This window comes from Camelus ferus, chromosome 12 (genome assembly GCF_009834535.1).
Source record: "Camelus ferus isolate YT-003-E chromosome 12, BCGSAC_Cfer_1.0, whole genome shotgun sequence".
Classification (NCBI taxonomy): domain Eukaryota; kingdom Metazoa; phylum Chordata; class Mammalia; order Artiodactyla; family Camelidae; genus Camelus; species Camelus ferus.
The window spans coordinates 7,059,207-7,083,393 of NC_045707.1; the positions used below are offsets into that span (position 1 = coordinate 7,059,207).

At 56.7% G+C, this 24,187-nt stretch overlaps 1 protein-coding gene across 2 annotated transcripts; it reads right to left on the reverse strand.

Moving 5' to 3' along the window:
• Positions 1 to 17: 17 nt before the first annotated feature.
• On the reverse strand, positions 18 to 22,544 carry LOC102509699 (NADH-cytochrome b5 reductase 3). 2 transcript variants are annotated; one of them, XM_032492359.1, is made up of 9 exons: positions 22,398 to 22,544; positions 13,903 to 14,034; positions 10,984 to 11,056; positions 10,535 to 10,641; positions 9,092 to 9,221; positions 8,537 to 8,620; positions 8,229 to 8,314; positions 5,370 to 5,469; positions 18 to 1,183 (listed from the first exon to the last, which is right to left on the reverse strand). In XM_032492359.1, exons 1-9 carry the CDS (start codon positions 22,416 to 22,418, stop codon positions 1,011 to 1,013), a joined length of 906 nt encoding a protein of 301 aa, XP_032348250.1. In that variant the 5' UTR covers positions 22,419 to 22,544; the 3' UTR covers positions 18 to 1,010. The 2 variants fall into 2 exon arrangements, with proteins under 2 accessions (XP_032348250.1, XP_032348251.1); XM_032492360.1 differs by lacking the exon at positions 13,903 to 14,034 and having other exon boundaries at positions 19 to 1,183; positions 22,398 to 22,473.
• Positions 22,545 to 24,187: the final 1,643 nt, after the last annotated feature.

Genomic DNA, 24,187 nt, shown 5'->3' on the forward strand with positions numbered 1-24,187 from the left:
CCTCCAGGAACTGCAGAAGGGTTCAAATTAGCAAAGTTTTACTTCAATATTTTGTCTGCTCATAAATGACTCTGAAAAAGCCGATATGCAAGAGGCTGGCACGCTGTCGTCTAAAGGCAATGTCGAGGCTGCTAAGAATGTCTCTCAGACAAGAGGCTCTGCTCAAAACCTCCCTCTGCTGGGGCGAGGGCAGCAGCAGGGGTGGGTGGGTCTGGGACAGAGGAATAAACAGACATCCCTTAGCTTTGCCATCAGGGCTGGTGGCCCAGGACCCCAAGGCGGTGGATCAGAGGTTGACGGCTTGGACTTCCTAAGGCTGCCCAAATGTCTGGGTGTGCTGGGGAAATGCTGAGGCTTCAGGAGGCCCATGTGCCAGCTGGAAGGGCCCTTGGTCAGCCCACTCCTCCTACTCCAGCCCCAGGGAGAGCCCAACTCCCTGCTGGCTGGGCCTGCTGGGCCCTGGGGTGGGCACAGCCTCTCACCCAGAGCAGCCCTTGCCAGGAGGACTTTCTGGTGTTACCTGTCATGTAGTGTCAGGTGCTGAGGACTGGCTGTGGCCTTGAAGCAGGCACGGGCAGCAGGCAAGGGTCCTGAGGCAGTGGCTGGGGGCCTGGCACCTGCAGCCATGGGCTGCCCATACACTCAGGTTTATTTCCAGAGTGTGGTGCACTTCAGGAAGGGTGGGGAGCACGGTGCTGGCAGCCTCGGCCCAGTAGTGTGTGTCTGGCGGGGGGTGGGGGCAGGGGCCGGGCATCTCCAACAAGAACCAGTGAGACCCAGACAGGAATCTGTCTTGAAGGTGGCCAGTGGCGGCCCCATCTATAACAGAGCCCTGATCCCAGAGGGGCCCCTCAGGGGCCAGCCCAGCAGGGTGACCTCCCAGGCACGGGCAGGCCAGGCTGAACCCGGCCACAGCAGGAGATGTGGGGGAGAGTGACGTTAAGGAACCACGCAGGAGGGCCAGGTGCGGGCAGGGCACAGGGAGCGCGGGCGGGCGGGTGGCCCGGCCATCAGAAGGTGAAGCAGCGCTCCTTGGGGTGGCCCACGCGTTCCAGGTTGGGCAGGCAGGCATACTGGATCATGGGCGGGGGTCCGCACATCAGCACCAGCGGCTCCTCCTCCGGGGGTGGGAGGTGGTCCCGGATCATCTCCTCATTCACGAAGCCCTGGCTGTAGTCCCAGGCTGCGGGGTGGGAGAGCAAGTGAGCCCTGAGTGCGCCTTGTGACCAACTGCCGACCGCCCACCTGCCCAACACCCCCGCCTGCGGGGCTAACCTCCTGTGATGTGAATTCCTCCCTTTTTTGACAAACACTGAAGAATGAAGAGGTTGAGCCCAGCAAACCCTCGCCCTCGTTCCCTGCCCCCATGCCTGGCTCACTCTGACACAAAGGCAAGCCCTTCATGGTTCCCCCACCACACTTTATAGTTTGCAAAGCTGTTAGCTTCCACTGGCCTCTCGTGTGGCCCTGAGAACCATCCTGTGGGTGGATACGGCTGGGGTTACTGACCCCACTTTACAGATGTGGAACCTGAGGCCCAGAGGACCCAGATTAGAGCTGTCCGAGGTCACAGAACGAGGCATGCCCAGGGCTGGGACATCAACCCCAGGTCTCAGAGGTCCCCCAGCCAGTGCCCTGCGCCAAGCTGGTCAGGGTGACGTTTTCTACCCCCGCTGCCCTTCACACTGCCTGTGCTCACTGTCTGCCTCTTCCCCCTACCAGGGTGTCAGCCTGCGAGGAGCCGTGTCTGGTCCGCAGCTGTCGTCCCAGTGCCAAGACAGCCTGGCGCACAGTATTTGCTCGGTAAATAATGAATGAAGGAGTGTGTCCCAAATAAGCAATCGATGTGCCTGAGAATGGCAAGTCCAGAACACAGACTGAAGGTCCAGATGCAGGACCCTGGAGGCAGCAGGGGCTCCACTATGTCCTGCCTGCCTCCCTGCCGTGCACACATGCATGCTCACTGTGTCTCCAGGTTTCTCCTGAGATCCAGGGCCACCTCATAATCTTCTAAGTGGCTGACGGTGCTCGCGGTGAGAACCTGGCGCCTCAAGGGCTTGAGTCCAACAGGGACCCTCAGGGACAGACAGGGGCTGCTCAGAGAGGTGGGCCGACAGGGACCACAGGCTGGCAGGGCTCTGCCACGAGCGGGGATCTGACGACTGGGGGGCGAGGGGGAGTGGAGGATAGGGGGAGGCAGGCACTCACTGGGGCTCCAACTCCGGCTCCACATCTGTGCTCAGGACCATCCTGCCCCATCACAGGGCACGAAGTCCAGCGAGAGGAGGTCTCCCTGCCTCTTTCAGATGTGCTGCCCAACAATGTGACTCCTCGTTCACAAGCAAGGAGGGAGACCTAGTCTGAAGCTCACCTTCCCTGGCAGTTTTTCAGTGGTCAGTCGGGGACTAAGGGCACATGCCGGCCTCTCAAATGACCCCTGGGCCAAGCAGCTCAGCAGGAGCTTAGTCCCGAAGCACCAGATGCCTGCCACCCACCGCACACCCACTCTCCTCTAAGGAGCCACCACTGGCCACCTCCTGATCCCACTGTGGGTGCCCAACCCCAGACCAGCCTCTGAGCGCATGTCAGTGGGTGAGGTGATTCCCCAGGCAGCTCCTCTGGCTTGGCTCCGGAGGGGCAGTGGGGATGGTCAGAGGTGAGGAGCAGGTTGAGTTCTGGAGGCAAGTGGGAGGGCCATGCAGCAGCGTGGGTAGTAGATGGAAGTGGCAGGAAAAAAGACGGAGGAACCCTGACTCTACCCAAGATGACCAGTGCCCCACCAGGCCTGGCTGAGTCTGGGGGATGGCTTCCTGTATCCCGAGTCCCTCCAGCTCCAAACACCCAATTATCTGGCTTGTTTCTGTTCTTCACAATCTGAAAGAGCATCACAAAAGCCCTTGACACCACAGAAATGCAGCTGTGGAAGTCCAAGGTCAGAAGGAGGTCACTGAGGTACCTTGCCTAGACGGACAACACTCACTGCATCACATCCTGTACACTCTGCGGGGTGGAGGGGAGGGTGGCCCTTGGGAGGGGCCAAGACAGCCCCAGTTGCTCTTGGGATGAGGAGTCTGCTGTGCTGAGCAATGGTGTATTCTGTATCTCACAGACACTGAGTTAAGTAACTAACCACATCTCTCTTTTCACTTTGGCTGCTGGGAAGCTCAGAGAGATATGCATGGCCATCACAGTCCATGCTTCTGTACAAACCTTATTCCTGATTTCATTTTGTGGCCCCACCCTTGTTTTTCTTTCACTCTCACTTTCCATGTGTACCACTCTGACTCACTCTATGAGTCTGCCTAAAATCCCTTCTGGAATAAGGCAGGGCATAGATGGGCAGATAACATTTTTATAGCTGGGCAACAGATCTGAAAGTACTTTGTAAAAAACTGCATGGAACTAAACAATATTTAGTAGTATATGAAATGTACAGGTATGTGAAACACATCTCAATTTTACAAGGATTTTTTTAGATAGTGTTTTTTTTTAACGTGTGTACTGAAAAGTGACTCCGTGAGGGAAACAGCTGTATTTGCTGCGTGAGCTGGCCCCTCCCCTGTTCCTGTGCTTAGCTCCACGACAGCCATGCTGGCCTGTTAACCATTTTCCTTTTCAGCACATACATTTTTCAGCCTATACCTAAGGTTACAGCAATCCCTCGACTGCTCCGGAATTGTAATACTAAATGTAAGCGTAAAACACTAGGAGACTACCCGATTGTACCTCTCCTTGGCCAGTAACTGGGTACTCTTAAAACAGTCCCTACAAGGAAGCACTCTGGTCCTGGCATTGCCAGGTGCCACCACCAGAGGGCAGTGTCTGCCCCTCCCCCTGTGGCCGGCCTTGTGCTAGAAAAAGGGAAAGGGGGCCCAGCCAGGCAAGGGTGTTCCCATCACCACCAATGAGCTAACCCTACCACACTACTGCTACCTGCAGAAGGGAGCTGCAACCAGAAGGGAGCTAGGCCATCTTTCATTTCCCCTCTTTTGAATGGGATGTGGGTACAAAATCAATGTTCCTTTCTTCCCGGGAAGCTCCAACTCCAGAACTAGCATCTCGCCCGACCTCCACTCCCCACCCCCTTGCCCGATTCTACTTTGTCTTTCCTGGGTCTCACTAATCACCTGCTACTATGCTCTCTCATTTACTAATAAATCTGTTCCCTGTCCATCCTCCCGGACTAGAACATCAGCTCACGGGGCCAGGCTGGTTTTGGGAACACACAGCAGGGGGTCCAGGTGGCCGCTCAGGCCAGAGGCCTTGGAACGCAACTGTCAGGTCCATGGAGCTGCCAGGGGCCCCAGCACTTGGTTTGGTTGACCCAGGAGGGCGGCTCCTCTCTCAGGGATGGGCCCTCGTGAGATGGGTGCCCCCAGAGCCCATCTGCTGGTTTCTGGGGGAAGCAGAGGGTGGCGTGTCCCCCTCACCATGGTGAGTCCCAGGGAACCATGGGGCTGCGTGAGGAGCAGAGGGCAGGTTGGCAGGACATGAATGAGACCACAAGCTGGAGCCCACAACAGGTGCTCGGAAAATGTCTGGTTTCTAATGTTTGGAAATCTCCAAATGCAGGCTCCCAGCTTCCCTCAAACGGTGGAAAGGCTGGCCTCCAGGGTGGAATTCCTGCACAGCAGGACCTCCTGCAGCGGGGAGGGGCTGCCCCTTGGACAGGCAGAGGCTCTCCAATCTACCACAGTCCCCACCACTCCCTATTACTCCTGACCTGGAAGCCAAACATCACGGGGATTATCTACCAAGAAGCCTCAGCTGCTGCTTTTCTCACAGCAAAGAAATTAAGATATTTTTGTACCCACATCTCCCTGAGGCAGGAGAATAAAGTAGAGTTTAGCTCCCAGAGGGCAACCCTGTTTCAAGCTTTGGGGGCAGCCCTCATTCACTGCATCCTACATGACCTTGGCAAAGAGCTTAAGCATCTGGGCAGGAAGAATAAGGGTAACCGTACATCAGCCCAGTCCACCCCGCGGGGCCGGTGACCGGAGAGGAGGTGGATGTAAAGTACCTTACGGGATACCAACCGCAGCACGGAAACCACCACCCTCGCCCCGGCACCGGCGCTGGAGGCCTGGCACGGAGAACCAGCCTGAGGGGAGAACCGGGCCTTCTTCGTCCAGCGGCGGCAGAGCACCAGGCCTGGGGCTCTGGTGTTTTCTCACCATGACATGTGTGGCACTTAGTCCCTCCCTCTGACCTGAGATGGGGTCACACCAGCCCCCGTCTCGGGGCCGCAGGGAGCACCTAAGGAGACCGCAAGAGCAGAAGGCTCCACACGGCAGAGGGAGGCCCGGCACAGGTGAGCACAGGCCAGCGCCCCCCCCAGCCCCGCCACCCCTCCACCCACACGCTCTCACCTTCAGGGGCTCTGTCCACCGTGTACCAGAGCTTGAAGCGCGCAGAATGTTCGTTCCTCAGTTCCTCCAGCTCAGGCCGCAGCAGGATGTCCTTCTCGGTCTGCGGGGGGACAGGGCCCAGCGGTCAGGAGGGATGGCGGTGGACGGATAGTGTCCTTGGAGACACTCGTCAGCCCGCCCATGCGAGGGCCACACACTTGGCAAAGCTTCTGGGGAAAGTCCAAGTCTTTTTATGTTCTGGAACCTCAGGGTGTACATCCACAGTTTAAGAAATATGGCCCCAAATCACACCTGCCCCTCCGCAGCCTCGCACATGCTGATCCCTCTGCTTGGCCTATGGCTCCTCACTCTCCGCCCCCACTAACTTCTCCTGGCCAGCACCACACAGCCCCTACCTTTAGAGTTCAGCCTGTGTTACCTCCTCCAGGAAGCCTTCCCAGACCCCAAAGGGGTGTCAGTGATCTGCTCCCGAAACAGTCCCTCTTTCCATTCCTAACCAGACTTTGCCTGGTGTGTTTGCAGGTCACTCACAGACAGGCAGGCTCTTCAGGGCAGTGGGCGGCGTGACTGACCTCATAGGACTGTTGTGAAACTGGGGATCAAAGCTCTGTCAACCAGGAAAGGTCACCTGCTCACAGACGCTTACGGAGACCCAGGCTGGGTGAGGCAGACAATGGGAGAGGCATCTTCCCTGCTCCATGTGCGGGGTGGCAAAAGGGACAAGAGGGGGCACCAATCGCAGCAGGCAGGTGGCAGGGAGGGTCGGACAGCTGGAGGCCACAGCGATCCACACTGAGTACCCACTGTGTGGCGGGCGCAGGGGGGACAATGGGAGGGACTGAAACAGCCAGGGTCCTGGGTGTCCCCTCCAGGAGATGGGCTGCAGGCGGAGGCATGAGCCTCTGCATGTCCCAGGGACAGAGTGTCCACTGTTTCTTCCCATTTCTAAGGCAGGGGGAGGGTCCCTCCTGCCCTGACAGGGTGAGGACAGTGACAGACCTTGGGCTGGCTGATTTCTGGGTGAAAAATGCAGAAAATACGGAAGAAAAGAAAAACCACCTGAAACTTCAGAGAGAACAACTGCTAGCATTTTAGTGTGCATCTTTTAGACTCTTTCCCTAAATAGCTATATGTACTTTTCTTTTTTTCATAAAAATGGGATCAGGTACCTTGCCACCTGCTTCTCTCAGGTAAGCACGCACCACAGAGCATCCACATGTCACTGGCCACTGAGTGCCAATGCCTTCCTCACCAGCTGCCCAGCTGGCACTGGACAAAGGGACCTCCTGTTCCCCACCGAAGGATGCTGGAGTTGTTCTGAGCGTCCCTCTTTGTGAACAATGCCTTTCTGACCATCCCCACTGCCCTATCAATTCCTCAGGATAAACCTGAGGAAGTGGAGCCCCGGGAAGAACACACACAACTCGGAAATAAGTGTCACGCACTCCCACCCGAGACTAAGGTGTGCCTCTCAGTCTTCACAACTGTCCTGTGAGGTGGGTCCCCGATTCCCTACATCACCGATGAGGCCCCCAGTCAAAGCCGGGCACTGAGGTCACGGAAGAAGGAGGAAGGGTGAGGCAACGACCCAACTGAAGGAAAGTGGTGCTTTCCAGAGTGTGGCCTTCGGACCTCTGGGGTCCCTGGGGCCCCTGAGACCCTTCAGGGCGACCCTGAACGATTTTCATGTGATACTAGGACTTTATTTGCATCTTCCACTCTCACCCCCTTATGAGCGAGGACTAGAATTTTCAGAGGCTACACGAATTGCAATACTGCGCTGACTAAATGCAGAAAGAGATACGGAGTCCACCGCCCTGGGAACGGGCTAATAGGGGCTAAGATGCCTGTCCGGGCGACAGAGGGCTGATGGCCTCCACAGAGACGGACCCAGCACCGCCAAGCTGAATGCCGCCCACCCTCTCACCCCACCAGCCAGCTGGGAGTTTCTGGCTCTTTCCATCCACCCCCTAGGCCTCGTCAAGGCTACTGGTTGGCCTCAGGGCGGTTTTCTGCAGCTGTGTGGAGAGGGGGGTGGTGTCCAGGGACCTCAGGCAAGCCCCTCCCCCTCTGGCATGGTTTCCTCACAGATGGACAGCATGGATGGCCAGATGGATCCTGGGGCAAGCTGACCTGAACCATATCTGAGCACAGCCCCCACAGTCAGGAGGTGTCCCCTCTTCGCCTCCCACAAAGGGGGCATTACTTTACAAAATCCACATACTCCTCCTGAAACACGGAAACTGGAAGGACCCTTGTGATGACCTTGCTCCATCAGCTCATTCCACAGTGAAGGAACAAGGCCCAGAGAGGGAAAGGGACATGTTCAAGGCCACACAGCAGGCCAGGCCAGGCAGGCAGCAGGTGTGGGGAGAAGGACGTGCACTCAGGGGTCAGAGCCCAGGTCCAAACCTGCTCTAACCTGCCCTAGGTCAAGCACCTCATGCAGACGTGCCCTTGGCAACAGCCCCTCGGGCTCCGGGCTGCTCCCAGCCCAGGCCAGTATTCTTCCCACTTCCCTGACAGGTTCCAAACTCTGCTTGTGGTGAAGGGAGCTCCGAGGTTCCGAGGAAACAGCCAGGGTAGCAAATCTCGGGGTGAGGGTGCTCTAGGTGCTCCCCTCTTCACCCCCCAAGCAACCCCACTCGGGTTAGACACTCTGGGCTCTGCACTGAAGGCCTGACCCCACCAGCCCCTGTGAAAGCTGCTGTGCATAGACCATTCAGAGCACCCCTCATATTTCAGCCACTCCGAGCATCTCCGCAGAGCTGCGCAGATCACCACCTGAGCAGTGCCTGCTAGGTCCGGCGCCCCTCTCAGTGGGAGTCAGGCTTGCAGATCTCAGGGGCACCCACTGACCTGGTTGGCGAAGAGTAGGTGACACACTGTGTGGTCGTCCGGGTCCTTCATGATGGCGCGGATCACCTGCAGCATCGGGGTAATGCCTGCAAAGCAGCCACCCCCCAACATGCCGAGTGAGTGCCTGCTGCATACACACAGGCCTGGTGCCAGGCAGACGCCCGGCAGAGAGGTGCCAGGACAAGCGGGCCTGGGTCCCTGACCCTGGGCAGCTCCCGGTCACTCGTAATCTATGCCCTGTCCCACCCCAATCCCAACGGCGGCACCTGCCCGCAGGGGACTCAGCAAGGGGCTCCAGGTCCACATACCTGTTCCTCCTGCGATCATGCCCACACACTTCGCTGTCTTGATGACGGGGTTGGATTTCTTGTCTGGACGGATAGCAAACTTTCCTGGGGAGAGGAGAAGGGGTGAGGCCTGGCTCTCAAACACACCACACTTGGGGGAGGGACAGACTCCGTCCCTCAGGGGTTCAGGTGGGACAACCACCTGGTCAGTCAGGCTGAGCAGGAAGTGAAGGAGGGACCAGCACCAGCTCAAATGCCAAGAGGAGCACAAGGATGAGTTCTTCACTGTGGACAGTGTGGGGAGCAGAGGAGGCTGAGAACCACAGGTGTTCCAGCTCAACCCTCCTTGTTTGTTTTCAGCCAAAGCTGGTCTGTTGGCTAGATTTGGCCCCCAAGGGAAGCCAGTCTACAACGTCTGTGCTGGTTGACTTATCCCCTAAAAACCAGGGAAACTGAGGCCCCAGAGAGGAGTGGCTTTCTCAACAAGAGTGACCCCTCCAGACAGCAGCAGAGCCGGGACCTGCACCCAGCATCCACTGCGCCCACCAGGTCCTCAGGGATTCCAACCCAGATCACCTTTTCCCTGGTAGACCAGCAGCCCATTTGGGCCCCGGAACTCAATGGTGTCTCCAATCTTCATGTTTTCCAGGTACTGGGACATCTTCCCTCCAGCAGGAAACTTGGGGTGGGTGTCTTTGAAGTAAACCTGCAAGACACACCCATAGTCCTCAGCCCCCTGTTCCCTGGGTTGCTGGGGGAGCTCTGGGCCACAGCATGGAGGAAGTGCCTCTTCTGGTGTCTTCCGCGGCCATGTGTGGCCTTCTCCAGCAGTGCCCCTTCCACTCATCAAAACATACTCTGTCCTGTTGCTCCGGGAGTCTGCCCTTCCCCTAGTGTCCCCTTGAAAGGCAAAGCGCCAGCCTGGTATCCAAGGCAGCCGACCTGAGGGCTTGATGGGTAATGTTCTGCCAACAACAAGCTCTGGGACCCCCTCCCCACAGCAGATTCCCATGACTGTCAGCACAGTAAAGGCTCAGAGAAGCCGGCTCAGCCATGCCCTCCCAGTGGATGTTCAATTCTTTCCACTTTGTGCTGCCATAAAAATGTCACTCTTGGAACTTCCTTCTCTGTGCCCTTTGGGAGTTCAGCTTTGGAAAAATGGATGTGCCACAACCCTCATACAGAGACAAGCAGACAGAGGAGCTCCAGGGCTGGGGAGGCTGCACTGGGGGCCTTGTCCTGGGCGGGGCCCTGGCCTGCACAGGGGAGCTGGGACAGGAAGCCTGGTCCCCAGGGGTCCCCAAAGTGACCATGGGGGTTTGGGCCTTGACTGGGGAGAGTCTCCAACACCCCATGCCCACTGGCCTGGGCTGGTTCACATCTTTTGGATGTGTACTCAAGAGAATGTGGACTCAGAGAACATGGCTGTAAAGCTTGTGCTTCTAATTTTCATAAAAATGTTCTGGGCTTAGCTGTCATCTTTCCTTCCACTCAGTATCTTGTTTTTAAAGATCCCTGCTGGTTATTCTGTGTCTCTCTGGTCTGTTGTTTCTAATGGCTGCATCTTCCCTACAGTGTGCACCCAGCCCCCAACCGGTGATGGATCACAGAAAGCCCCTCACCAGCTCCCAGGCAAGGCCCAGGAGCCTTCACACTGTGCCCCCAGCAGGCCTGTGGGATCCTTCTCAGGGAAATGAGCAGGCGCCCAGCTCCCTGGGCTCTGCCAGGCCCAGAGTAGGAAAGTGAGCCCCGCACGAACTGCTCGGCCTTCCTGGTTCCTCTTCTGTGGACAATCTGTCTTTGTCTGAAGACATGCAGCCTGAACATGGCCCCTGGCCTCTGCCAAGACCCCAGGCTTGGGCTGTGCTGGTGAACTGCGACTTGCTGTTCATTCAGAAACCAGGTACAAGGGAGCACAAGGCCTTCAGAGGCCAGGCTGTGGGGGATGGGGGTCCCTGGAGGCCTTGGCTGTGATGTGGTCACCCCCACCCCACTACAGCTGTGGCCCCGAGACCTCACCTTGATGACCAGGTCCACAAAGCCCTTGTCATCATCGCTGGAGACGGGCGTGTAGGGCCGAATGACCAGGTTCCCGTCGATTCGAGCCGAGAGGTAGATGTGCTGGCCTGCAGGATGGGGAGGGGCAAATCTGGGCTGTCCCCTGGGTCTTGTCAACCGACTGCCCTGAGCCCTGCCCAGCATTCAAAGCCTGGCCTGACCTCGGCTCCCACTGCCCCTTCCACCCTACCAGGGATTCCCATTACATCCCAGCTCTCTGCCTTTGCTTGTGCTGGTGCCACTGCCAGGGACATCGGGGCATTTCCCCCCTCATTCTGACTCTCATCCTCGAATGCCCAGGATGGCGTCACCTCCTCCTTGAAGCCCTCGCTGCTCTAACTGAAATGCAAAGCCCCTACCTCTCTGATCTAGCAGCAGCTCCATGTGGGCTGGGTAGGGGCTGCACTCACCGACAGGGAGGCCCAGGATGTGCTGGGGTGATGGCAGGGCGAAGCGGAACCGCCGGGTGTCATGGCTGATGACCTGCAAAGAAGCCTGAGCTGCTGGATGGTGCCCAGGGCAGAGGGGCCACCAGAACCAGAGCCCCCACCCCTCCCCAGAGCCCAAGTGTCACTGAGAGAAGTGATGCTGACGCGAAATGTGGACAACCTACACACGTGTGTTTGACGGCACGAAGGCCAGGCTTACCCCGGCTGTGCCTCTGCTCTCACTGGTTCAGAGGAGGGCAGTGACATGCCTAGGGCCACAGAGCAAGGTGGTCAGAGCAGGGAGCAAGCTCAGCATCCTAAAGGGAGGCTGCCAGATGGCCCAGAAAATTCCAGGGGCAGGAGGGAAGGCTCCACCTCTGCCACAGCAGGAGAAGTGTCCTAGGGTGGCAGGAAGAACTCGGGGACTGGGCTGGCAGAGTGAGGCAGAGCTGAGACAGGGCCCCATCTGCCCAGGCCTAGGACTCAAGAGAGGGGCTCTAGAAGCCACTACACTAAAAGGCCCCCGGGAAACAAGACAGAATGACTGGGGCTGGGCTGCATAGGGCAGGAGGCCACTGGGGCTGGCCGTGGCCAAGAGCCCAAAGCCAGGCCTCCACCCTGTGCAAGGTGTGCACCCAGGGCATAGTGAATGGGTGGCAGCCATTCCCCTCCAGGGTACTTAAGAGCCAGACTGGGCCACAGAAGGAGCCTGGTCTTAATGGGCCAGGGGAGGCGAGCGTCCCACAGTAAGCTGTGGTCAGAGCTGGGGACCGAACCCGGTGCCATGACTCTAACTTAGGCTCCAGAAGGCTCGTGTACAGTCTCCCCTGCACCAGGGGCAGCAGGAGGGTGGGTGTGGAGGGGGCATTTGGAAGGAGGGCAGCTAGCTGTCCAACAGATGCTCACACCCACACAAGGCAAGGTCAAGAGTATTACCACCCAGAGGGGGCATGACAGATCTCTCCAAAGGGACAGAGTGTCACTCTGAGCGTCACTGAAGTGTACGAGCAGAGGCAGGTAGCCTGGATCTCAGGAAAGACAGTGCCCAGCCACTACTCGGGGCATAGGGCTTGATGGGAGCATGTGGGCCTTTCTGCCCCACAGCCCAGGCCTAAAGCTGGAAACAGAGCCCCAAGGCCCCTTGTGAGTAGATTCCAAGATTATCAACTGGTCCTGGGGCTCAAGGTCAGAAACCAACATGCCATGCATTTCTGGAGGAAGAACAGAAATCAGGGAAAGATACTGATGCTTACTATGCTGGACAACCTCTAGCCCCGCACAGAAAAGTCACAAGGCTGATGTCTGAGGGCCCAGCACGGGGCTGGCATCCTGGAGGCTGCTGGCTGTAATGACCTGACAACAGACTCAGAGCTTCAGGTGACCTTGTGGATCTCCTGGTCCAGTCCAGCTGAGAGCGAGGGAGGGCAGGGCCAGAGCCCCTCCCTGTGCCGCAGCGAAAGTATCAAGAACAGGCCCACCCGCTGACCCTGCAAAGCCACCATGAGGCTGCGACGGGGGAGGGTAACTGCTAGGACATTTGCCACCTGCCCAACCAAAGGGTCCTGGGGGGTCCATTGGACGACAAGCAGATGACAAAATACCAGTCATCAAAAATAATGCTTTGGGTTAGACGTGAATGAAAAGGTGTCCATGTCCCTTACAGCTGGGTAATAACATCACGTTGTTAAAAAAGAGAAACTAAGCACACACACAGCGGAGCCTCCACACGCAGGGCACGCAGGCAGGCGACGCCAGGAGAGACTCACGCTGACCCGCGAACGGGACCCGCTGCACCGGGCGGGGGGGCACATTCACACTTCACGAACAGTGTTTATAGTCAGCACACACAAATCCTACATTACTTTTGGATTAAAAGACAAGGAAAAAGAAATTTATAAGAGGAAAAGGTTTCAAAACATTATGATTTCATTTCAGTAAGAAAAAGTTGTGTATAAAACACAGTGAAAAGATTAAGTGTGGTCTCATCTAGGAAGTGGTGATTTTTCTTCTTGTTTTGGTCTCTCTCCGGTTTTTGTCTCCGAACTCCCAGTACAATTGTGGACACACATCTCAGCAGTCAGAGGAGCCCCAGCTCTTGCACGGAGCCCAGGCGTAGATAAGAGCCCGGGACCCAGGGCCTCCAGCAGGTGCTAACTTTGTCTGCCCCATGACTCAGTTTTCCCTGTCCCACCCCTCCTGAGGCAGCTGCGGGGGCCAGAAATAGCACATGGGAGGGGCTTTGAGAGGGAGAGCAAGGCAGAAAGCAGCCTTACAGGGTGGGCGGCTGGGCAAAGGAGGGAGGGGACCATTTTAAATCTTGATCAGAGGTTCGAAAAGGAAAAGCATAAAACAGAGAGGGCAGGAGCAAGCCCATCGCCGGGCAGATGGAGCCACACACAAGATCAGAAGATCACACAGGGACTCTGCACAGACAAAAGACTCTAGGGGCCCTGAGCAGGTGACCGTGGAGGTGGGAGGGAGAAGTGCTTGTCCTTAAGGAACGGGACAGGGACGGCCACGAGGCCCAGGCCTGGGTCCTGGTCCTACTTCTAACTCACAGTGTGACCTCTCTCGCCCTCTGTTTTCCCACCTGTTACAGGGGCACCTGGACCCAAAGGTCCTTACATGGTCCCTCCCACTCTGACATTCTGTGGGATGGTGAGTGGGGATCAGAGAATGTGCTCTGTGGTCAGAGACCTGGGTTCAGATCCCTCTGTCACTTACTGGGAGCCTTAGAGAGGGACCTCACCTCGCTTTCCCCATCTGTAAAGTGGGCAGGTAATGGGACCTACTTTGGGAGGGCCATTCCCTGAGCACACAGCAGGTGCCCGAGAAATGCCGTGATGCTGACAAGGAGAGAGAGGTGCCATGCCCCATGATCCCCTCGGACCCTGCACTGACCTCCTTGTCAATAAGCCGCAGTGGGTACTTGACATCCGGGTTCTCGAGAGTGATGGCCGGGGTGGAACGCTGGAACAGCTTCATGAGCAGGCTGTACAGGAACCAGACTGGGGAGAGGACCACGTGGCCCAACTGAAATGACAGGACAGACCCTTGAGGTCAGCTCGGGAATGGAGTGGGGCCTGCCACCTGCACATCCCCCAAACATATCAGTTGGTTCTTGGCCTCTGGTCATGTAGTCCTCTGCCAGGAACATCCTCTCCCCACCATCTTCATCCAGGGAACCCCAGTTCCATTCTGGTGCCAGCTGGGAGAAGTTACAAAAACCAGACTTGTGAAACCCATCACTGCATTCCTGAGTTGTTGGGAAAGCTCCAATTCCCCTGAGGAAAGGGAGAAAGAAAGCTATCTAACTGATCATATAGCCCTTTTCACTTTGGCTGCCAGGAAGCTCAGCATAAAGTTCACAAGTATCTGTGCTTAATCTTGAGCACTGTGTATCTGTGCTCCCTCCCTGCCTTTATTCCTTTGGTTAATTTAGTTACTAAATGATGTCAAGGGCTATTTCTATTTAAACAAACAAACCCCTGAGCCCTGGGGTCTGCCTTCAGGTATTAGGAACAGCCAAGGCACTGAGCTGGACACTGGGAAGCTCTGCTCCTTGCTGGCTGTGTGACCCTGGGCAAGTCCCTTCCCCTCTCAGAACTGAGCTTGACCAGGTGACCTGCAAGGTCCTCCAAAGCTCTGAGTCTACTGCTCAGCATAGATCAACCTCACACAGGCACTGATCAACCTCACGACAACCCTAGGAGGTAGGTACTGCCATCACCACCACTGTACAGATGAGGAACCAGCTCAGAGAGGTGAGGTGACTTACCCACAGTCACACAGCTGACAGGTGGAAAGCTGCAACTCAAACCTGAGTCACCCGCCTCCCAATTACACTCTTAAATATCAGGCCCATGCTCACACTCCTGTGAGGCTCTGAGAGGCTCTTCCTTGCCAGCCCCTAACCCCCTACATCTCAGCCTCACAAAGACTCCAAGAAGTGGTTTGGATTTTTTTTTAAAACAGACAAAACCCAAATCCCATGGCCAGATAAAACTGCTTAGGCTTACCTGGTGAGGATACCTTTGCAAAGAAAGACAACTAGCCTACTGTTCATTCTGGCTGTTTTTGTCCCTGGGAAAATCACTTAGCCTCCCTGAGCTCAGTTTCCCCATTTGTGAAATGGGGATCATAGAACCATACTCCCCCGTTGTTGAAGCCATGGAAAACGGCAAACCCAGGCCACCCCCCAGCAGGCACTTGACCTTACTGGGCATCTCCTGTGCAGCAGCTACCCTTGGCCATCCAGAAGTCTAGTCCTGGGCAGCCTTTGAGATCTGGACCGCAAGTCAGATGCAGGAAGAAAGCAAGAATGGCCTCAGACCAACCCTACAGTGGAGAACTTGGCAGACCCCACCCCAACCAGTGAGCAGTGCAGGAAAGGGGCCAGCCAACACTGTGCACCTTCCGCTCTGACGCAAGAAGGGCCCAGCACTGCCCTGTGTCTTCCTTCAGGAGCACACGACCTGCCTCTAACCACGAGGAATCACTGAGGACCACTCTCCAGGATAACCAGCATGACTCTTCAAACATGTCAAAGCCACGAGAAACATAGACAGGCCGAGGAATGGGTCTGGATTAAAGGAGGCTCTGGTGGGCTGAAGGGTGGCACCCCCAAAATATGTTCACTCAGAGCCTGGGGATGGAAAAAGGGTCTTTGCAGGTATAATTAAACTAAGGATCTAGAAATGAGATCATCTTGGATTACCTAGGTGGGCCCTAAGTCCCATGACAAGTGTCCTTCTAAGAGAGCACAGAGTCAGAGCAGAAGGTCGTGTGAAGACAGGGACTGAAGCAATGAGGCGACAAGCCAAGGAGCCAAAGATTGCCAAAGCCTCCAGAAGCAGGATGAGACAGGGAGGACCCTCCCCTCAACCTCCAGAGAGTGGCCCTGCCAACACCCTGACTGCAGACTTCTGGCCTCCAGACTGTGAGAGAATGAATTTCTGTTGTTTTATGCCACCTAGTCTGCGGTAATTTTTATGGAGCCCTAGGAAATTAATACAAAGGCCAAAGAGGCGGAGCAACTGAATGCAGTATGTGGTTTTGAATTTGACTCTGGGCCAGGGAAAAAAAAACAAGCAGTTATGAAGGACAATCCTGAGACAACTGGTGGAATATGAATTAAAGCCCATGGATTAGAGAACAGCATTGTATCAACGTTGTGTTCCTGATTTGATCATTGCCCTGAGATTACACAAAAACGTGTCTTTATTCTTAGGAGACAGACACTGAAGTATTTAGAGGCAAAGAACCATTATATCTGTCATTTACTCTCAAATAATCTAAAAAATATATATACATACACACACATATAATAAAGTAAATATAACAAATGTTAATATCTGGCATACCTGGGTGAAGCGTATATAAGGGCTCTTTATACATTCTTGCAATCTTACTGTAAGTTTGAAATTACTTCAAAATAAAAAGAGGAGAGGGGAGTCCACACTGGCAGTTTGAATAGCGAGGCTGAGAACCAAAAGTTCTCACAAAACACTGTTTCACTCACCCACCCTAGTAGACCTCCCTGACTTAAGTCCTCACAGCAGATGACCATGTGCATTCTTCATGACAAGTTCCCTTTTTTGCCTTGGCTGCCAGGAAGCTCAGAGCCAAGCTCCTTGCTTGCACGGAGGCCTCTCTGCTTCCTCTGAGGGCCTCCTGAGGGAGCATATTCTGCAGAGCACAGACCAAAAGTGGCCCCTGCCCTACTAAGTGTTAGGTGAGAGGATCCTCACCTCTCAAGGCCCAGCCCCACTGCTCCCTCCCTTCCTGGAAGCCCTGCCAGGATCCTCCACTCTATCAACTGGGGAGGACACTCTGGTTCTATATCTGAGGCCTCTCTGAGCCTCAATATTTTCATCTAAAGAAGGAAGGAGGGCCACTGTCTGGCCTACCACCCAGGGGAAAGGAGATGGGGGCCTAGGTCATGGAGGGGTCTATAGCCTGGGGAATGTGGGCACACACACAGGAGTTTTCCTTACCACTCTTGTGGGGCCTCTACACCCCAGGAGATCGACTACCCGAGTGAATGAAGGACAGAGGCACCAAGATCCCACACAAGGCCTGGCCCCGCCCCCCAAACTGGCCCGGCAGATTCAAGGTGCCCAGCTGCAGATCTGGTTACAGGCCTTTTGTTGGGCTCAGAACACTGTGCCTCTCTCACAGGCAGGGCCTCCAGGCTGGGTACAGCCAAGGCCTTGCCTCATGGGGCTCCTGGCCTGTGACCAATGGATCTAAAGGGAGGCCTGAGGGAGCTGGTCCCAGCATCCCAACCCCCACAGGCCACATAAGGGGCCCCTGGCCACCTGTACATTTAACCAGCACCTACCACGTCCCAGCCACCAAAGGTATTTCACCCACCATGGGTCTCATTTAAGGCCCACTGGCAGCCCTGGACTCTGGGGTCGGAGACCCAGGTTTGAGTCCCAGCTCAGGTTCAGGAGAGAATCTTCACCTCTCTAGCCTCCACCTTCCTCAAGTTCATGAGTATGGTCCCATCTAGGGCTGAGGAGAAGCTGAGGCTGGAAAAGGCCATGCACAGAGCAAATGTGGCCAATGTCCCCAAGCTGGCCCTGCTCCAAGAGCAGGCTAGGAATCCTCTGGGATAATCCTCACTGCAACCCCGGGCTGTGGGTCCTGCGATTATCACCAAGTTACAGATAAGGAGACTGAGGCCCAGAGAGAGTCAGTCACTTGCCCCAAGTCACACCAAAGTCAATCCTCAGAGGACCACACTCACAACAAGAGATGCTGTTGTCCCCATTTCTCAGAGGTTAACATGACTTGCCCATGCCATGCAACCCAGGCCTGTCTAGCCCAAAGCGAGGCTCTTCCCAAATCACCTCCCAGGACAGATATCCTGTCATGGAGCCCACAGCCCACATCCACCTTGTCCACCACAGTCCAATATCCTGCCTCCCACAGTGAGGCCCCAACTGCCAAAATCAACAGGCTGCTCCCTCCCCACCCACACCCTCAAACACCTACCATGGCTCCCCACTGCCTCCACTCAAGGTCCCTACTATACAGTCACAAGCCTTTCTTGCCTTAGGCCTTTGCACACTCTCCCTTCTGCCCTGAATGCCCTATCTCTTTCCCCATCCAACCAGCAAACTCCTATTCATCTTACAGAGCCCAGCTCAAATGTCAAATCTTACCTGACTGGTCCCTCAAGCCCTCAGCAGACTTCTAGAGCTCCTGCCCTGCTTTGCAAACTCCTTGGGGTGAGGGCTACTCTGATGATTCCTCTGCTACAGGCCTCTCCCATGTCAATCAGGGAAGCCCTAGCCATGGCGAACATTGTTTAGGAAAAGTTGAGTGAAGTTACATTTGCAGGAAATCACCATTGTTGGGAGCCCTGGAAATAAACTGAAATGACATTAAGAGCCAAGCAGAGTTGTGTTTGGTGCTCCCTGGAGTTTTATTTCCCCCCAGTACAGCTGTTTAAGTTCATGGTCAAGTTCAGTAACTAAGCCCCCCACCCCAAGCCTGCAGCTTGCTTCATGGTCTGCAAAGCACCTTCCCTGCATTTATTTCCTCATTGACCCACAGCAGAGGGAGACAGGCCTACTGCATTCTTCATTTGGCAAACAAGAAAACTGAGACTCAGGGAGGACTAGGGTGGAGTCTGGGCTTTGGTTCCCAATTTTCTGTTGCTCACTTCAAACCTCTCACCTATCCCCAAGCTCACAAATGCCAGCCTGTGGTAAGTGCTGGGCTGGGAAAAAGACTCGTATGTCAACAGCTCTGAAGGTGAGTCCTCTGCCCTTGCACAGAACTTTCAGAACCCAGGCACTGGGCTTGAACGACTGGGCCAGCTCCCCATGTGAGGTCACAGACAATACGACATGGCAGACCCCAGAGAAGCTCCGGGAAGGCAGAGGGATCTGTGTATCTCATTAACACTGCATTCCAGCACTCAGGGCAGGGACACTCAGTAAATATTTGCGGACAAACTCATGAAGGGACAACAAGGCCCTCAGTCTCTCTCTGACTTTTCTTACTTTGTCTGGAAGTTTCAGGAACCAGGACAAGAGGCCAGATCCCTCCCAGGCAAGGGTGGGGCTTGGCCCTCCACAGAGCACAGGCCCGGTAGGCTGTGATCCTGCCTTCCTGGTGTCTCCTCACCTGTTGGGCCCACCCACCTCCCAGAGGTGCGGTGGGATTGGAGCCGCTGCTGAAAGGAGTTGCTCCCTGAGCAGTTAATAAATGTTTGTGGCCTTCCTTCCAGTCCCCACCCTGGCCATGGGGCCAAGTAGAGCCTGGGTACAACTGCCGTGATCAGGTGAGAAAACTGAGGCTTGTGTGAGAAGTGGCCTAAAGGCCTGGATATGGATCAGGTGTCCAGCTTGAGTCCAAGCACAGAGCCAGAGCACCACACCCAAGGACAGCCTGGCCACTGAGAGAGCAGAGGGGGACTTCGTATATGTACAGATCCCTATCTGGGGAGGCAGCTGTGGGCACCCCCTCACACCCTCATTGTCAGTCAGTCCTTCAGGCCACAAACCCCAGTAGGCACAGCTGCCAGAGTCCATCCAGGATGCAGGGACACAGGTCAGGGGACCCCACGTCTCTGAGGAGCTCAAGCCAGTGGGGGAGATAGACATGGGCAGAGAAAAGGGTGCAGTGGAAAGGTGAGGCTCCACCTGTGGAAAACTGGAGGCTTTACCAGACTCACAAGGGGTTGGAATAACCTGGTCTGGCCCAAGGTGCCACTCCCACCCCTGCATGCAGTGGGCAGAGTGAACAGGAGGCAAATGGCCGAGGCCAAGGCCCCACACCAGCTCCTCAGCTGTGCTGCTAACACATGCACACACACGCACCCCACCTCACCCCAGCCACCCGGGGGGGGGGGTGTCTAGGGGACAGCTGCCTCCCAGGTCTTGACCTGCTGCTCTGCAGGCCACGCTCTTCCCCACCAGGGAACCCACCACCTGCCTTCCCCGCCTCTAATAACACAGGAAGGGGAGAGAGAAATGGGGTGCCAGAGTCCCAGGATGTCTCCAGGATGTCTCCAGGGAGCCCCCAGCTCACCTACCATAGCTGAGTGGTTGGATAGCCCTGCTACCCACAGAAGGCACCCTGCCCAGCTGCTCACCCCCTGGAGCTCCCCACTGAGATCCTGGCAACCACTTTACCCAGGACAGGTCTGGGTGGGCAAATGGACTTGCCAGGACCCCTAACCTGGTAGGCCCATTCCTCAAGTGCCAGCCCCGTGTGCTGAAGCTTACCTGCACTCTGCCTGCCCGCCAGCTGTCCTGCTAGGATCTGAGTGTCTCCCTCCCTCATGGCCCCCTTCTCAGGAAGTGGGCGGAAGTGGCAGGGAGTGGAGGAAGTTTTGCAGCAAGGGGCTCCTGGCTCCTGCCTCAGAACTGTGGGGGAAGGGAACCACCCTCTGTAAGGGAGACACAGCCAACTTCCCAGGGGCTGGGGGCCTGGGCCACGGACTAGGCATAGAGCTGTCAGGGGCAGTGGGAAAACCTTGGACTCTACCTGTGGTGGCGGGCTGTCACAGTCCACTGAGCACTCACAGATGTGCTGGGGGCAGGGGTTCCAGAGTTGGGGATGGCAGGCCAAGCCTCCAACGTATCCCTAGGTGGCTGGCAGACTGACGTGCCAAGCCCTCAGCCACCCCGCTTCCCGGGAGTGGGAGGAGGCCTCTCTTAGAGCCTGCTTGTCTCAGATAAGATGCCTGGTGCCCAGAGCCCAAGTCAGCCTCCCTCAGACTGTGTGGAGCCTCTGTGCCAGGAGGCATGGCTGGGGTCTGTCTGCTGTGAGTATTCTGGGCCAAGCAGGGACTCCAGCAAGGCCCAGAAGGAAGGGGTGAGCCCACCCACCCCTCGGACAGAGGAGGCTGGGGAGCTGGTAGAAGTCTCCTGATGCCCAGACAGGGCTCTGCCCCTCACAGAGGGGATCGAGGGGTCCTTGACTACTCGGCAAAAATATCTGGAGCAGCCACACGCTGGGGACACAGAGGCAACTCCAACAACATGGCTAGGAGGTGAGAAGAATTGTGGGAAAACAGCAGGGATGAGGGTCTGGTTTGGGGTCAGGAGGCTGAGCAGTGAAGGACGAAGGCGATTTCTGGGAACACAGGACATTATACTGAGCTGGGATGATATCCACAGGTCTGCCCTGAACAAGGCTGTCCTTTGGTCTGAATGTCCCCCAGAGTCCTGAGCTGGGCCACACATTCAGGAGCAAACACCCAGGCTAAGAGGCCTTCTGCCTAGTTCCCAAGGGGAAGCCTCACAGAGCCAGAGCGAGAAGGCAGGCGCCTGGGGTGGAGGCGGAGGCCACTCGAGAGGCTGTAGGCCTAATCCTCCCAGAGGCAGCTTGCCCCAGGCGCCCAGCCAGCGCCCAGGGACCAGAGTGGGTGGGGCTGGGGGCTGCCCTCTAGCGGAAGCCTTCACATGGAACACAAGCCCCCCAGCAGTCTTACGGTTTTTGAGAAATCCGAAAGGAGGTGGCCCTCGGGGAGGGAGGGCAGCCCTGGGCGGACCCAAAGTGACAGCACAACAGTGGACTTTGCAGCCCCACAAGTTCAGGCTCTGCCAGGCAGGCCAGTGGCCAAGTCTGAGTGGCATGTGTTCATCTGTAAAATGGGGCCAACATCGCTAGCCTAGCAAGTTCGTTGGGTTAAGGGAGGGCCACAGCTTAGCTTGCTGCCCACAGAGAGAGCCCAGTGGTTGTCCCTGGTCAAAGCCCTGCGACCCGGCAACATCGCACAGACACACACACACTTTCACTCTACATGCACACACACTCCCATGTACTCTCACAAGCTCAACACACACTTGCTCACCCAATCTCTCACAGCCTCACTAACCCACATGCACACTCATGCACACGCACACTTCATACCCACACACCTGGCCACACACACTCCCGCTCTCACAAACTCAGACTCACATATATAGGCGCTCGCGCATTCACTCATCACACGTGCTCAGTCACTTACACTAACTCACACTCTGGGTCACAAGTCATACCCAGTCCCACACTCGCTCTCGCACACGGCCGCACTCCGCCTCCGCTCCGCGCTCGGAGCCAGGCCGGGGCGAGGGCGGCGGCGGGCGGGGCCGCTTGGAATGCGCGGCCACCGGCCTCGGGTGCGCCCCTCGGCCAGGAGAGCTGGGGTCCCGGGGCAGAGGCCCGAGTGTGAGTCACGGCCGTACGGGGACCGCGGGGGCGCGGCCATCCGGGCGGAGGGGCGGGGCGGGGTTGGGTGAGGTCCGGCGCCCTGGCCCCACCACACCGCCCCTCGCGGCCGGTCGCAGTCGGCGCTGCCCGAGGCGGAGGCCCCGGAGCCCGCCGGTCCGCAGCGGTGCCCCGGGCCCGCGCCCCCGCCCCACAGAGGCCGGCGCCCCGTCCCCGCCTACCGTGCTCAGCTGGGCCCCCATGGTGGCGCCGCTCTGCGCTCTCTCCGCCGCCGCCGCCTAGACACCCAAGCCGCCGCGCCCCGGGCCCGCCCCCCGGTAGCGTCACGCTCGGAGAGGGGGCGGGGCCGAGCGGAGCCCAGTCCGGGAGTGGGGGCTGGAGGCTGAGCTCGAAGCCCCGCCCCGCCCACTTCCGTCCGCGGGGGGAGGGGAGAGGGGTCCCCGCCGCATCTGCACCCATCGCGTTGAACTGCGGGCTGGCGGGTGTAGTCTCCCCAGGAACCGGCGGCGGGACTCTTGACCTTCTGTGTGGCCTCGGGTGGGACGCTGGCGGTCTCTGGGCATCGTTTGCCATCCCGAAGGGAAGAAGATGGCGACCCCCCCGCCCCATCGATGGGATCTAAAATAAAATCCGGAAACTCCTTCACGGCCTCTGAGGCCTGGAGGAGCAGGCCCTGCGTGGCCTGACCTCACATCGCGCCCGAACACGTGGCTGGGCCTCGCAGGCCTTCTGGTTCCTCAAACTGCCCAGCTAGGTCCCGCCTCCAGGACTTCCCCTCTCCTTGGAACACTATCCCTACTGCCTCAGGGTCAGCCCTTTTGCTTGGGTATCAGGTCAAATATTCTGTCCTCAGCAAGGCCTGCCCTGACCCCCTCTCCAGGCAGCTCCTGTGGTCTTCCTAACACTTGATATTGAGCTGAAGTCATCCTGTGTGTTCCCTCAGGGATGGTCTGCCCCTAACCCACCCCATCCCAGTGGACCTTGGGCTCCCTGAGGACTCTGCTTTGAAGTCCCCTGCATGCCTGGAGCCTAGAACTGAGCCTAGTATATAGTAGGTGCTCAATAAATACTTGTTGAATGAGTAAATTCAACAGACATTAGGCACCTGCTCTCTGTAGGCCTATGCTGGCCCCAGGGGGCTCTCTGGCCTCGCTCTTCTGGAATGGTCTTGGACCCAGTTGTGAGCCCCTGGTAGTCTGACTAGTGGCCTGTGGCGGGTGGTATGTTCCTGTAGTGTGGTGCTGGCTAGGCATAGAACAACAGGGTCTTCCAGACAGAAGGAACTGGGCAGAGCCTGGAAGTGGGAACAAGGTGGACAGGTGCAGGGTCAGCAAGGCCAGAGGGGCTGATACATTTGAACCTGGAGGCACAGCAGTGTGCTGTGAGGTCAGAGTGAGGCAGTGTGGGGCCCGGGGTGGATGGAACTGGGATGTGGGGAAATGTGAGGAGCCCTGGAGGATTTAGGCAGGTGGAGGGAGGGTGACCAGCTGTTTTTAAAGCTGGTTAAGCAGGTGACCAGCTGGTTTTAAAAGGGAAAACTGGGAACAGCTTTGGGCAGGGAGAGGGATCTATTATCGTAGAATATAAGGGTAAATGTCACAGCAGATCAGTTTGGTGTTATTTCAGTTTTTTGTGATCACAATTTTAAAACTACAAAGGAGGTAAATCAGAAAGCTTGACTTCAGCAGGTGCAGCCAGTAACTTCCCATTGCTAGGTGCTTCCAGGCCACCCACGGCACAGAAGTCCTCTTCAGAGACACCCTCCTGGGAGGCCCAGGGAGCAGATCACCCCAAACCTCTGCATTTCCCTAATCACTTCTGATTTTCTTTGTGTTCTTTGTTACACCTGGATTGATAATGGCTATCTCGAATATGGATGTGTGATGGATTTTCTTCTCCTTGTGAGATTTGGAGGCACTAAGTTGGCTTTCTCCTTTTAATCATCCTCACAAGCCATGAAGAATTCCCACACAGGGCTTTTCCTCAAAAGTCTCATCACCTAAAAAATGGC